At 34.6% G+C, this 16,035-nt stretch overlaps 1 protein-coding gene across 4 annotated transcripts in view; it reads right to left on the bottom strand.

Annotated features, from left to right (window-relative positions):
- The window catches only part of LOC128162625 (transient receptor potential cation channel subfamily M member-like 2), a 35,075-nt gene that overhangs the window by 2,420 nt on the left and 16,620 nt on the right, over positions 1-16,035 (bottom strand). For 2 of the 4 annotated variants that reach the window (XM_052825869.1, XM_052825874.1), the window contains 20 exons: positions 15,676-15,928; positions 15,012-15,096; positions 14,475-14,545; positions 14,234-14,371; positions 12,739-12,882; positions 12,285-12,518; positions 11,823-11,997; positions 11,574-11,627; positions 11,344-11,376; positions 10,932-11,058; positions 6,353-6,382; positions 5,510-5,723; positions 4,923-5,062; positions 4,033-4,172; positions 3,757-3,878; positions 3,533-3,627; positions 2,672-2,875; positions 2,006-2,213; positions 1,668-1,787; positions 1,303-1,476 (listed from right to left, as the gene is read on the bottom strand). In XM_052825869.1, the coding sequence (XP_052681829.1) occupies positions 1,303-1,476; positions 1,668-1,787; positions 2,006-2,213; positions 2,672-2,875; positions 3,533-3,627; positions 3,757-3,878; positions 4,033-4,172; positions 4,923-5,062; positions 5,510-5,723; positions 6,353-6,382; positions 10,932-11,058; positions 11,344-11,376; positions 11,574-11,627; positions 11,823-11,997; positions 12,285-12,518; positions 12,739-12,882; positions 14,234-14,371; positions 14,475-14,545; positions 15,012-15,096; positions 15,676-15,928 (2,761 nt within the window). The remainder of the gene's footprint in view (positions 1-1,302; positions 1,477-1,667; positions 1,788-2,005; positions 2,214-2,671; positions 2,876-3,532; positions 3,628-3,756; positions 3,879-4,032; positions 4,173-4,922; positions 5,063-5,509; positions 5,724-6,352; positions 6,383-10,931; positions 11,059-11,343; positions 11,377-11,573; positions 11,628-11,822; positions 11,998-12,284; positions 12,519-12,738; positions 12,883-14,233; positions 14,372-14,474; positions 14,546-15,011; positions 15,097-15,675; positions 15,929-16,035) is intronic. The other 2 variants (XM_052825883.1, XM_052825885.1) reach the window with 1 other exon arrangement.

The following is a 16,035-nucleotide window of genomic DNA, read 5'->3' as shown; positions in this document are numbered from 1 at the left end:
TCACAAGATTGGAAATGATAAATGCATGATTACAGAAACACACTCATATTACCTGTACATGTACCATGATGGTAATTCAAAAGAAAATTCACTCACTTATGTACTATTTGAAAAGCTTAAAAATTTTTGCTTATTTCAACACCCTTTTAGAAGGGCTAAATCTGACGTCTGAAAACAAATTTGTTTTAATGAATATTTTGTTTCTGTGCAAAGGAGAAATTATTGTATATAAGCATTTTTTTCCCTTTAAAATCAAATCATGACCATGTACAAAAGCCAATTGAGCTCATTTTTGGAGGTAAAAATTTGTTTCTTGAATAAACGTGCAACTTTCGCAAATAGATGCATTTCGCAAACATTATATGCGAAACTTTCACGAATACATGTGTAACCTTCATGAATAAACACAAAACTTTTGTGTATAAACCCGATAGTTTCTTGAATAAATTTTAATATAAATATTGACATTTCATGCAAAGGCTCTTATGAGTTTCTTTGGGAAATTCGTGTTTATTTGTGAAACTAATGCTTTTCTTTACAAAACAAACGTGTTTATTTGCGAAAGTGATATATCGTGAAGGTTTTGCGCTTATTGCGAAACTAATGCGTTAATTCGTGAAAGTTATGTATTTCATCGCAAAACTTACGTGTTTATTTGCTGTTTATTCGCAAAAGTTACGCATTTATTCACGAAACTAACACATTTATTTGCAAAACTTATGTGTTAAAACATGAAAGTTACCCAATTATTCACTTTTTTTTTTTTAACCTATGAAAATAAGCTCAATGGCTTTCGTAACCTTACCCCTTTAAGGATGAATAAGAAAATACATAGTGTGTTTATCATATATCGCATACGTCAGGTTTTCTTTTCTTTTCATTTTCACATACCATTTGTGGAAACAAAACAGACAGAAAACTGTGGCTTGTGATGATGTGTTTTTATTTTAATTGACCTTTGATCCAGAAAGAACTCATGCATATGTAAAATCCTCCCATACCTAGGATACATGCATTTAAACGACTTACGTACATATCTTTAATATACAGAAATCATACAAGACAGGTGTGTATCAGTACATTAATCAGTACAGTATAATATCTAACCATCAACAAACATACATTTATGTTCATACTTTTCCCCTTAATTTCAATTCTTTGTTTCTATGACTGACAGTGCTAGCGTTATTGTTATTTGACCTCAATGGTTCAGAGCAAAAATATTATGAACTTTTGTTGTCATTTGAAGTTTCATATTGATATTTCAGAAGCATTGAGAGCTGTAAACAAATATACACATACATCTTTGATCTTTAAATCCAGGTTATCTGGAACATGGTAGTGGATGTTCCAGACCTCCGCTTCCCTCCAGGCATTATCTGTATTACAGGGGTCATCCATGTAACCTTTGTAAATCTGACCCGAGGTGAACCCAGTAAAGGGCCCAGGATGAGGCTCAACAAACTGCTCAAAAAACTGCAATTTGATTCAAAATATGAGTCTAAAACAGTAACAAGATTGAGACTCAATGAACCACAAAATAGCACATTAAATTATATATATGAGTCTTGATAATGTTCAATAAAATCAAAATACTAGTATAGCAATCTAAAATAGAACAAAGTTTAAATCTGAGATTGATGTTTTGAATGATTTTTAGAACTCACCTGAACCATTTGTTGTTCTGTCATGTTATTGTTTAACTCAACATTGCTGGATTCAAAAATGTTTTCCAGGAACTTTCTGCAGACAGCTGAGTAGAGAGATATGTCCCCATACTCCTTGCCCTATAAAACAAACAGAACATATGACTTATCAGTCTGAGAGGCAGCATGAAAAAAAACACATTAAACAATAAAAAAAAGATACTAATCCATGTACCATACTGTCATGTTCTTCTTATGATTTTAAGCCAATATTAATTCCTTAAATTTAATTATGGATCTACAGAACCTTAAACAGTGCTTCAGTTCATATTCCTCTCAGTTTTTGTTCCTTCACTTACACTGGGCAGGGTGATCTCCCCTGTCTCCTTCTTTAGTACCACAAGGACCTCTAGGACCTTTTTTCCATCCACCGTTATAAAGTTCTGCTGGCTCTGGCTGGTGGACTGGTACCGCTTCCACCGGGAAACCACCAGCATCACACAGTGATTTGGACCCCACCGCCTCAGCTTCCCTCTCCCTCTCAAGCCAGTTCGACCCATCGGGTTTCTGGAAATAAAACATGCATGTATCTATTTGTAGATGAATGTGGTGACATTTTAGTGAACCCAGTACAGTACACAAACATGTAAAAAGTACTGAACTCCCATGCATATTGAAATTGTATGTTGTACCAATCCTCTATTTCGTGGAAATCATATTTAAGTACCTTTCACAAGACAAACAAAATACATGTATATGATTTTACCAAATACAATAATGAAGCTATAGACTTAGAAAAAATTACACTTACCGGTAAATTTGAGTCTGCTATTTGTATATTGGTAATTTATGTTCATTACATTGTTCTAACCGCTTCATTTGATTTATTTTATTTAATTTATCTGGTATTACATTTATTCATAAGAATGTATAAAACCCTGGCAAATCAGAAATTGCCAATATCCTCAATGACTCAAAAAACTTTAAATATTCACAAAATAAAATGCTTAATAAAAGATTCTCACATGGGCATGTTGGAGGAGTCAAGCTCGTATCGTATGGGCATGCCGTCCTTGGTGATCCAGGAAACCCTGTTGACCTCCACGTTTGTGTCATTAATCACATATGTTGCGGAGTTATTCCACAGTGGCACCTGAAATCCCGTTGACGACAGTAAACTGACACGCTCCGCTTGGCTCTGGCTGCTCATGCTCAGCCGCTCTGTGATTCTGTACAACAACGAAAAACATCCAGAATTAAAACACTATAGATTTTTTTAAAAACAGTACTTTATATTGAAGCAATATGAGCTGTATTATTTAGAATTGTATTTTGCTGCAAAAACCTGCTAGCATGATAAGTCTGCCTGTAAATGAAACTTTTATGATAGATAAGATTTGTAAAAATCATTAATTTTCGTCAGGAGAAAGATTTCACTTATAAGGAATATATAGCCGATCAATTTTTGTACAGGACGACAATAATTCAATTTTGCTCCAATTAAGACCTCCATAAGCTTTTCTCGCAAAAACAGAGCTAACAGAAATTTAAAAACCATGATATTTTTGCCATTTTAGTAGAAAATAACATTTTTTTTTTTTTTTAAATTTCAACATGAAAATTGCAGCTCATATTGCTTTAATTTTATAATCTAAGATTCTATTTCATTTTCCAACCCGAAATTGAAGGGATCTATGTTTGGAAGTACTGTCTAAAAACCTATCTCTAGTAAAAGATTTTTTTCAGTAACGGAATTTTTTTTTTATAAAATGGTATTTAAATTTTATGTTCGGTTATTAAAAAGAACATGCATTATGCAAAAATATCATATTTTGTGAGATACTGATCTAGGTCAGTTTCCTCCGTGTATTTTGGCCTGAACTTACTCAATGAAGTCTGGATCTACCAGATTTTGAACTGACTCTTTGTACTCATCTACTGGTTTGGTGTACAGCACAGGGTCATAAGTAGGGTAGGGTTCCTGAAAGATAGACTTGGCAGTTCAAGCCCTCTGTCTGAACAAAACAGAGTATCAAATTTTGTTTTTTTGTTAAACAAAAAAATAACAATGGTCTAATATCAAGCTTACTTAAGTCAATTTTCTGCTTACCTCCCAACTGACAAATTTATCAAAGACCGGGAACCTTTGAAGCTTGGTCTGGGGGTAAGGAGACTGTCTGCTGGCCATGTGTAGGTTAGTGACAGTCACAAGCTCCGGCCGAGCCTTGGGATCTGTGGAGAGAGAGAAGATACTTGTCATCTATGGCAGCTACTGTCAGTCTGTCACTTTATAATGATATCATTGGATCAAATACTGTTAAAGCAAAAATATTTATCAGGAATTAAATTTAGTACCAATTTAATTTTGATAAGAGTAAAAACTGACCTATAGTGTCTATTTTATGAGCTATCTGTTCCAGGGCCAGACTACAGACTATCAACTGTCGTTCAAGGTTCGACATCTGTTCTGTCATTTTGTCATTGAACTCTTTCTGCAGCTTCGATTGGGTTACCAACTGCTCAATTCTAAAATTAATAATAATTAAACTTAACAAGGACAATGGACCTAATTCACTCTGCGCAGATACATGTACATATATATCATGCACCTAAAGTTATTATTTTGATTCATAAATTAATAACCACAAAATTATTTTTTTTCTCTTAAGAATGCTTTTCCCCAATAGTCAAATCCACACTTTGCAAAAGTTGTTCCCCTTTGCAGGGTCAACCCAAAGGTCAAAAGGGAAAAAACAACTTTTCCCTTCTTTATGCAACCAAAGATTTGGGTGTCCTGTGAAGAAATCTCTTGGAATTTAATTTATTCCTTCGATGTGTGGGTTGCCCCAACTTGGGGCAATCAAAATTCACAGCAGAAACGGATTTCCAATGTCAAATGACAAAGTAACAATCCTCTTAACTTCAAAGGCTACTGTGATAAATATATGGGTTTTTCCCTAAAGATGGCGGCCAAGGGACATAACTTTTGTAAAGTGTGGATTGGTCTATTGGAAAAAGAGAAGTAAAACATACAATTTTTGGAATGGTCCCTACTTTAAAAAATCTAATTTTTTTTTTATATGTAACTGTACATTATTTTTTGATTGATTTTGATATATCTTTAGTACTGTAATTGTAACTCATGTAAAAATTTTCATGAAAATCACAATGAATGTAGAAATGAATTGGGTCCATTATCCTTGAATAGAACTTTTATCTTGAATTGTGTGCACCTGGAGTATTCAAATGTACTGAGGTGAAAGAACGACTTCTGACCTTTGGCTTTGTTCTTTAGGGCGGGCCTCCTCTTTCGCGGTTTTCTCAGTCTCTTCATTCAGCTTCTTCATACAACTCTTCCAATAGCTATAGTCCACAGAGCCACGAACTTTAACAATGGAAAGTTTGTTTCTGCCATCCTTTAATCAAATAAATAATTTTCCTTTTAAAATAAGCAAAAATCATGAGAAGGAAAGGATGGATAAGTAAATATACCATGGAAATACATGACTGACTGGGTCCCAAACCCAGGGCTCCTGTAGTTCTGGTCAGGAAGTCTACCTAGGCTGAATATATTTATAACACTTATGGCCCAACTACTACATAAATATGCTTTCATGAAAACCATTAAAGAATAGATCTACAGTAAAAAAAATGTCTCCTTTTCATAGAAAAATATATAAACTTAACATCCTGTATAATGAGTATAATGATATTAAAAGCAAGCATAAACAATAACTTAAAGAACCTTTAAAACAGAAATGAATTCTTTGCATATCTAATTGAAATTAATAAAAACAGAATTCAATACATGTACACATTTAATGAAATTTTTACAGGAGTGGTTTATCTAAATCACTAATTACCAATGCATCCTTCCTCCTACAACACGATGATTTACAACACCAGCCCAAAAAGTGCTTGACTTTCTTGAATATGAACTCTAGTGACATGATGATGTAGCTGATGAAATTCAACGGGGCGGGCAGTCTGAGGCGCGTCTCAAAGTCCACAATGATGCTGTACACCTGGTACTTCCAAATTTCCTCCGATTCTGACTGCACTTTGGCATTGGTGACACTGAAAATAAATGACACTACCCACCCTATACACGAGTAACCTTTTGCTTCAAATTTAAGAATTTACTTCTTCTTTATGTGGCGTACACGTAAAATATTGTAACAAGTATTCCATATTATCTGAAATTAACGAGAAAATTATTAATGCACTCATTCTCTTTAGAGGACCACCCAGCTACTGTACAAAAAACAAACTTCATTATTTACATTTCCTGCAAAATTCTAATCAAAGCATTTGAAAAAATAAGCTACAATCTCTGCAAAGTCCAAGAGTTCTTTGACAGAACCTCACTGCACAATGATCAAATTTATACTGGTAGTTTATTTTTCTGTACACTCCAGCGTTTTAGTTTGTCAACCCCCAAACCACTTCTTTCTTGTCTACCCCCTACCTCTTTCTAGCGTGTAATTTACTTTCCTACCCTCTTTTTAATCTTGCTAATAATACAGCTAAAGAAAAATATATCCTGCATGAAAAATTCTAGCTCTTTTGTTTTATCCATACAATTTACATGTATCTATTTATTTTAAGTTTTGATTTTAATCAGAGACCTAAAGAAACTGTATATTATAATGATTCTCTAAATCATTAAGAATTTGGACCAATCGGAGAGCATGTTTAATTCCTACCGTGGTCTAGGACGAGTCCTAAAATTTGCTCTGTTTGGTTAATTCAACATGGTGGGTAGTCACAGGCAATACTAAGTATCAGGTTAATCAAAATGTGTCATCCAATAGTATAAAGTCCTCCACACCATTGGAGAAAATTTCCTCAAATTTACTGATGTGTCCTTTACAAATGTGGTATCCTGGCATGTGTACAACTTGGAATTGAACAAAAAAATTGCAATCAAAAATATTAAAACTCAATTTCAAAATTGTATCCGTTTTGTTGAAAACAGAAGTCTCTATCACATTTTAACTTGGGATCTGTGGGTCAGAAGTCTGATGCTACACTGTCTACTGGGTTATTTTCGCCCTGTGTTATTTTAGACCTTCATTTGCAAGTAATTTTGCCCGTCTTGAATACGCTCAGGCAAAGTTAAGTTTAAATAGAGATAATTTGGAACACTGGAATTTGCCCAGTCTTAAATTTGCCCTCTGACAACAAGGGCGAAAGGGGCAAAAATAAAACAGGTGAATATTTCCCTGACAGTGTATACAGTATCCATTAAATTAAGAATTTAGACCTAGCCTTTGATACATTCTTAATCTCCACATTGTGATGTTCTGTCATAAAAAATATATGTTACAGGTGTGGAGGACCATTAAGGACAGTTAAAGTAATAAATATTTCATGAACAATGCACTGCCAAGCTTTGTAACCTAAATAGCATACATGAGTACACACAGCAAATTCTTCTTTGAATTAGGCCAAAAAAAATTAATGATTTGTTTCTCAGGCACCGCCGCATCAGTAAAATCATCGCCGCATCAAACTTTTTTATCGTTATTTTTCCGGATTTTTCATATCTTATCATTGTCGGTTTTCTCTATTATGGATTCAATGTAAACAAACACTCAGAACAAATGCTTGTCTCTGTCAGTGAAAAACGTTATTTTATCTGAAACATCTACCCAGTGACCAACCTAGGGGGGTACCTGGGCTAAATACAAGTTTATGTAAATATAATTACTCGCTTTGTGGTCGGTAACTTCGCCAGAATTTCCTCAGAAAGAGAGGTTGAAGTTGCACTGTATTCTGAGTTCACGATCGTGAAAGTTAACCCCAAATGCAATAAAATGATAATAATCTAATTTAAAATACATTTTCATAGCCTAAGTTAACCCCTGTTGTGATTAATAACTAGCGACTGTCTTATCTTTAGAGGTTATAAACACGGTTGATGCAACCACATACTGTGCACTGGAAATTACAACCGATGTGTATAACTTTAGGTGTTGGTATTACAATTAGTTGGTAACTTGTAATTAATTAATAACTCTGCCTAGTTAGTGCTAAAATATTCATAAAACCGTTTGGTTACAGTTATCTATTCTGACTACTAGTATATGACGGTAGTAATTGGGTCAAAGGGTTGGACTAATACCTCCAAAATACACTTAAACACATAGACTGATTTTATTTGTCATTTAGCCAACACAAATACGAAACATTTAAGCTACAAAATATATGAATACACATAATAAATTAAATTGTAAAAATTAGATAAGATTTTAAATTTTTTAGGAGTTGTTTTATTTTTAATTGACTTGCTTCTAATCAAATTCAAATTAAGGTTAAATCTAAGCCCCCCTCTCCCCCCCCCCCCCCTTTTTTTTGCAAAGTTCTTAAATTTACCTTGAAAGATTGAGAAGTTGGATTCAGAAACACACTACCCCCCCCCCCCCCCCCCCCCGGTTTAGGAATTTCATGATTTTGGGGGGGAAAAAAAGTTTGGTTTTTTTTGTTTTTTTTTGGAAGCATAGGTATTGCCCCCCCCCCCCCCCCCCCCCCCGGATTAGGATTTCCATGATTTTGGGAATTACTGTTTTCTCAATATTTCTGAGGATTAGTCTAGCCCCCCCCCACTTTTAATTTGCTTCCGACGCCAGTGAGCATTATGCCATTGTCAAAGAATGGAAGTCTACCTGATTTCTCAAATTTCTCCCTATTTTTCTTTGAGAAATGTCAGAAGTGAAGTCTCCCTAAACTAAGTTTGCTCTGGGTTGGTCCCTGTTAACACAACCACTGAAATTTCTCTGCAATCTTCAGAAATTGAAGCCTCTGTGATACTGCATAGAAGCAGGAATAAAGGACAATTGTATTGTTTGAAAATTTTATGATGATTAATTTAATTTTCCTTGATTTCTGTCCTCAAGGCACTGAAGATTGATAAGAAAACACCCCCAAATGAATGCTTTATTTTAAATTTTTATATGGCAAATTCAACTGTAAAATGCCATAAGAAGTCCCTTATTTCAGTTTAGACTTCTGTTATTACTGTGAAGGGGAAAAATGGGTGGCAAAATGAAGCAGGGGCACAAACCATTTGTCATTTTTGTTCATCTGCAAAAACTCAACCTTTGAAAAGGAAACAGAAACAGTTTAAACTAAAAAGAACAGATTAAAACAAATGTTTAAACTTTGCCAATGTATGAGCTTGATGAATATCTGCTGATGAATACACAAATAAATCATAAAGTATGGGTTGCCGTCATTATAAATTTTGTCTCCAAAAAAAAAAAAAAAAAAAAAAAAAAAAAAAAAAAACCTGCCTGCCTCGTCAAAATTTCAAAATTTTGGCCCGAGAAACTAATGATTATTTTTTTTTGGCCTTAAATAGTGAATTCTTCACTTCAAAATCAAATCAGCAAGATTAAATATGGATAGATAAAATAATGCTGGAGGTTTTTTTTAATGTAAATTCCTTATTTTACGCGAGTAATAAATTCCGGGATTCGACGGTTTTGCATAAAATTGCAAATGCCGAATTTTTTTCATTGTTCTGTTTAGTTTACATGTGTTCGAAAAATAAAAGCAAAATTTTAAAATCCGCCAGATGTATTTCTCATGTATTTACGCAGATATGAATTCCTCGCGTATAATTAGGAATCTACTGTAACAGTATGATTTTTTCTTGTAGGCATGCATTTAAATAGGAACATCAAGAAAGTCTTCAAAGAACATTAAAAATTCAATTGCTTTTGAACAAAATTTTGTAAAGAAAGCACAGCATTACAAAAAGCATGTTGGAATTTTACAGTTTGGAGGTAAAAATAATAATATCATGCTTTATAGAGAACAAAAATAACTTTGGGTGATGTGGCTAAATTAATTCCCATTGTAATCAAGTCACTCTTCAAACAATGCCCTTCTTGCACATATCAAAATTGTTTTTAAAAACAGTATCTTATTGAACGACTAAGAGATAAAAAAGAGTCCTATCTTGATTTAAATTATTTCTGGACGAATACAGAAAAACACACTTATAGCAAACACGCTTATAATGAATTGATACCTTCAGCGAAGTAATTCTTATTCCCTGTGGGTTTTAAACATACTGTAAAATTAATGGATATAAGGTATTAAGTTTATAGCCAATTCTACTACAGTTATTGCCGAGATGAAAGAGATCCCACAGACATTATTCTCCAATATACCACGAAAGTCATAAATAAATTATCAGATCTTAAACACATACCAAACTCAAGTCGATCATGAGTTTATAAGTAAAAAACTTGCCCTTCATAAAAAAACCCATTGATAACATGGGTTTGTGTCCTTTAGGGCGATGTGTATTCCCTTAAATGTTTATTTCAAAGAGCCAATCACGGCTGTTTGAAGACCCTCCCCCAACACATTTTCACTGCTTGTTTGTATAAATAAAAAAAAAATTAATACAATAATTATCGAATTCATTTTATATCAAATGCACAGGAATAGGTTTGGTCCAATCGTCTTACTTGAACGAAACGTTTCCGATAGGCATTCTGAAGAAGCAATTACTAACAAAACCTTCAGGATTACACAGAACAGCTGTCTCAACCAATCAGATTCATTTCGCTTGAAAATATGACCTACTTCCTCTCTATAGATAAACCGATCAGCTGATAGTCAGAGCTGTTAGTAGAATAGAAATAAAGTTCTTGACATCGTGAATGTTGCAGAATAACCTCCTCTGTCTCGAAATGATGTTTAGAAATAAAAAAGCCTCAGCTTATATATTTCTAAACAACATTTCGAGACAGAGGAGGTTATTCACGAAAACTCGTACTTTATTTCTTATATGAAATCACTTGTCCCTGGCACTTTGTAATAAGCTTGTTTTACTGTATACTGTAGATTTCTACTTAAATGCGAGGAATAAATATCCACGTAAAATCGCGAGAAGCACCCTTCATGGATTTTAAAATCTCGCTTTTATTTTCTGAGGGTTCAGAACTATATGAAATAAAGAGAAAAGTTCCAGGTACGTGATTTTATATTCTCACGATTTGATACAAACCAGCGGAATTGCTGAATTAAGTACTCGCATAATATAAGGAATTTACAGTATTTCTTTTGATGATCTAATCATGTAGGAGAGTGAAATAATGAGTTTGTAATGATTAGATACTACATAACTTTATAACCATGGCTTTGTAATGAATAAATACTGTATAACTATATAACCATGGTTTTGTAATGATTAAATACTGTATAACTCCATAACCATGGCTTTGTAATGATTAGATACTGTATATCTCCATAACCTCCAAATCTTACCTGAACAAGGCATAGAGTAGGGTGAGGAGAATGAGTTTGGTAATGACTAGATACTGTATAACCATGGCATAGCCTCCAAAACTTCTATAAGGACATGATGCATACTCAGGCTGGAAACGAATCTGGGCTACAACAGGAAGAGATGATGCAAATTTTGTGTGTACACAACATTCAAGGTTTATTCAAGCAATTTGCCAATCTACACATTTCAACTGTTATCTAGTTATCTTTAGATGAGAGAAATGCCTTGGTTTGCCAAATTTAGTTGAAAAGAATTTTTTTTTCTCTCATTGAGATTTATCACACTATTGTAATATAATAATACTGTTATTATCATTTTACACTCTATCGGACATCTGGATTTACATGTAAAATAAGTAGGATTAAAATCAAACAAAATTATTTGACATACAAGTGTTTCTGTTCCAAAATGAAGTTGCAGCATCTGAAAAAAATATCCCAATTGTACAAAAACTGTACACATACATGTACATTGTAAAAGAAGCGTTGAAAATTTTTTTTGATAAATAGTAGCAAAATAATTAATGAATTTAAAATCTTTCACAATTCATTTTAAGAAATATTATCAAATAACCACTTAAATCACTTTTTGAAACATGTCCATGCACAGACATTACTTACTGTAGCAAACCTTCTTTGTCTGGTTGTCATAAAATCTTTCACACTTTTCATTACCTTGGAGGAAAAGAAAGGAAATGTGAACAATTACAATTCTGTCGATAAAATAAAGTCTCACAAAGTTTTGATGCTTTGATGCATTGCACTGGGATACATAACGGCTGAATGGTACAAGTTTATAGACTATATTTTTAGGCCAAACATTTTTGAAGACATTATACTGTAAAGGAAACATGCAAGAGTAGAACTTACTATCAAGGTCATCTATCTTGGTAAGAAACATTCCAAAGAATGCCCTGCTTAGAGCCATGATGATGCTTTCGTCTAGAGGGTAGTAGTTTGGGTACAGAACGGCCTGAATGGTGATACCGCCGGCAATCATAAAAATCAGAAACATCCGCAGCCAGGTCACAAAGTCCTTCTTCATCTGGAAACCAAACAAGAGTATGTTGATTAGTATTTTTACTATTATTTCCATTCTACAAACAAAACATGCACACATATATATGCTGTATAGAAAAAATTGTTTACCATCCTTCAAACCTTCTGAATAAGTTTCTCAAAAGATCTCACTACCATTAAAAATACATATAATTATATCGCAATTGTAAAGAAAAGAAAAACAAACTCTGCAAAATTAATTTGTTTTCATAAACAATTTGACAAAAAATCTTAATCTCCATGTTGTGATGAGGTTATAAAAAGTAAACATACCATTGCCTTGAAATTGATCATCATGGGGCCCAGGACAGGACTGATGGGAAGGAACACACTCAGCAACCTGTAGTAGAAGTAAAGCAGGCCCAGGCTCATCACAAACTTGGCGGTGGTGTACTTGATGAAGGGGACAAACTTCGGAACGATGCGAAGGAGGCCGATCACCAACAGGAATGCCCCTATCAGGACAATCTCCAGGACTGTCCAAAATATCTTCATTTCTTTGTACTCCTGAAATCAGGGGAAATTGCTAGCAACTGTATACTGGTAATTGTATGATGAACCCAAAACTACAGCATTAATTGGATTTTTGCTCCCGTTTCCTACGTATACATAGTCACATACACAGTTGCTTATTATCCACAAACAATTTAACTGCATCTGTAAATTTGACCATTCAATTTAAGTATATGTATTGCATTAAAAAAATATGAGTCACTGGTAGGTCTACCTTTCTCTTGATGATGGTTTTTCTGATGATTTCAACCCAAATCATGGCAGTCCAAAAATACACAACTAGATCTATGTAGAAGTCACCGCACGACGGAATGATGACAGCGTAGCTGAACAGTGTCAAGTAAAACAGGTAGAAAATCTGAAAATTTACAAGATATACTTTTACATGCAAATCAATGCAGTAGATTCCTCATTAAACACACTGATTTAATACCTGTGTAAAATCACAAAAAGCTTCCATCTCAGATTTTAAAATCTTGCTATTCATTTGTCTGGCAGTTGTGAATTATATGAAACTATAACGAGAACGAACAAGCCAACAAGTGGAATGCTACCATGTACATCCGTTTTGAGGACCTGGAGAAAGCATTCAACTCAGTACACAGACACAGCCTATGGGTTATCATTAATAAGATATATGGAATACCCCAAATACTGATTAAGATGGTCAAAGCCCTGTATGATGACTTCCAGTCATACTTGCCAACCTCCAACATGTGAAAATTGGAAGTTCCAGTGCTCTGTGATGGAGAACAACGAAATCACAGCCTCTTTTCCTGTGGTGACGGGTGTCAATTTTCTTGTTCCTCCTCCTCATAGATTGAGAAATGCAACAGATGGTCCAAAAAGAGATAACAGGAATTCACTGGAACTTCACCACCACACTTGAAGACCTTGACTTTGTGGATGACATTGCCCAGCGACAATGAATCATCTACAGTTCAAGACAGCAAAGCTGATAGACAACTCAGCTAATGTACATGTAGGATGAAACTAAATGCCAAGAAATGCAATGTGCTGAAGGTGAACAGCAAGAGCGAAGTTAGCCTGAAGGCAGAAAATAGTGGCACAGAAGAAGTTGACAGCTTCTTATATACCTTGGGGCCAATGTTACAAAGGACGGTAAGAGCATGGCTGACACCTGGAAGAGAATAGCAATGGCTGGCACATCCTTCAGGAGACTAGACAACATCTGGAAGGCCATGGATATACGTAGAAAAACCAAAGTCTCCCTCTTCAAGAGCCTGGTCTTGTCTGTATTGCTGCATGGATGTGAGACTTGGAAGCTAACCAAGACAGAGAAAAAGAGGATAGACACCTTTCAGACCAAAAGCCTCAAAAGAATGAGCGACGAACAGATAAATGGATAGATTCTTCTTTAAAGGGGGCATAATAATATCATGGCATTTGAGATTTTATTTTCTTGGGATTCAATACAAAACAAGGCAGTCATGCTAGGACAGAGGAACTGGAGTTCAATAAGGTGTCATAATCTGTTTGTACTGTGCTTTTCGACTAAAATTAACTTTATCATAATCAAAAGCTTGCAAGGTAAAAATGAATATACCTTGGTTAGAAAGCTTATCTAATTAGTAAATTTCAAAGAAATTGACCTAATGGTCTGTGTACTACATACTGTAGTTCTTTCTCACATGACTGACTTAAAACTTTGTGATGCTTCCTCACCTGACTAACATAGAACTCCTTACCTGACTGACATAGAACTTCGTAATTGGGGCACTCCACAGGTAGTAAAACTGCAGATAGATGGGCACTTTGAGGTTCTGGCGTCCATACGATAACATCTCCTTCATTTGGTACTTCATCTTCCCTTTTGTACTCTTGTCCTATCATTACATGTGTATAAAATAGATGTATTAAATAACTGTACATAAGCATGGAAATCAAGGCAAATTCCTGCATCAGTCTGTACATGACAAACTGCCTTACCCATTTTATTTTCATTGGCATCAAGTCCTGTGTATCCACTTGATCTACATCTATATCTTCCTCTTCTTCTACTGTAACAACAATGGCAAAGCTCAATACCGGTAATTCAATCATCTTCCTTAATGAAATAATGATCATCCATTTTATGCCCCATGTCATATTTCCCTGTCTTAATTTTTAAAGAGAGATAATTCTATCTTTTAATAAGCCATATTTACTTCTACTGACAATAAAAGCAAAACTAAGAAAATTGGAGTTTCTTCTAGAATTCTTCTTTTAATGAACAGAACTATTCAGGCACTGTTTCCTCTCTACATGTACATGTAGAAATCTAACGATACACTGGTTCTAGTTTCTTTATACATTTACCAATCTATTTAGCTCTGATTTCTACATACATGTACTAATTGATGTGTATTACATGTAGAAATCTCTTTATCCAATACTTCTACCAATATCAACCAGGTACAATACTAAGTGTATCTATTCACCCACTGGTGTCTATGATACTTACTCTATACACTCATAGTGCCCTACCTGTTACTTTGATCCCATTTTCTTCTTTCACCTCATACGTAATCCAGAATAACATAGGGAATATGAACAAAACACTCAAGTAAATCTGGAAATTTAAAAAGTAGACCATTATTTGATGTTCAGAACATTAAAGCTGAACACCGCTCGTAAATAGGCACCGTCACACAGATACCTGGTATATAAACCCTTCGATTCCGATACACCCGATTGCACACCTGAAACTCGTGGCCGATGTGTCGTATTCCTTTCGTGGTCTTTCGATTTAATGCATTTATTTCTTATTCTATGTGCATACTCTATTTGTAAATAATGCATTGACCAAATTATTTGATGTACCGGTAAATTCTCCTGGCTTTAAAAAAGTGCGTAAAATTTGATAATCTCATCGCGACCGAATAACACAGCGAGGCGAGATGTACGTCCACACAGGTAAGACCTCTACAGCGAAGTACTTTGAACTGTTTAGAGGTCTGTGCCTTAAATAGGGGTTGTAGGGACAGCAGTGATGAAAGAGAAATATGGCGGACAGTGCCTATTTACGAGCGGTGTTCAGCTTTAATATCAATTAAATATAAATAAAAATGTGTATTTATTGAAACTGTATATGAATATTTTTAAATTGCATTTTCAATATAGCCTTCAGTGGAGCTTTAAATATTCATACCTTCAGCCAATTTGGAAGTTTGAACACTCCATAATCCACCTCCCTTATCAACAGGTTTCCATGCCAACGCTGAACCAGCCATTTCTGACAACTCTTATGGGCAATAAAGAACTTATTGCGAGCTATGTGGGCAAGCTTAATGGTGGTTTTGTTATTAAGCTCTGGAAACTTTTCATCTAAAGATGCGATAGTGTTGAGGCAAGAGTCAGAGTAACTCAGATCCAACAGCTTCACCGCCTGCTTGCCAAACTCTCTGGAAAGTTACAAGAAATAAAAATTCAACATAGGTATCACTGATAGTGAATATAGAAAAAAGAAAAATCCACTGTCTGTAGTCTTTGATGTTTACTTTTTCCGTCA

Source organism: Crassostrea angulata, chromosome 1, assembly GCF_025612915.1.
Source record: "Crassostrea angulata isolate pt1a10 chromosome 1, ASM2561291v2, whole genome shotgun sequence".
NCBI classification, from domain to species: domain Eukaryota; kingdom Metazoa; phylum Mollusca; class Bivalvia; order Ostreida; family Ostreidae; genus Magallana; species Magallana angulata.
Note: the sequence above shows the minus strand (reverse complement) of the source record. Positions and strands in the feature narration are given on the sequence as shown.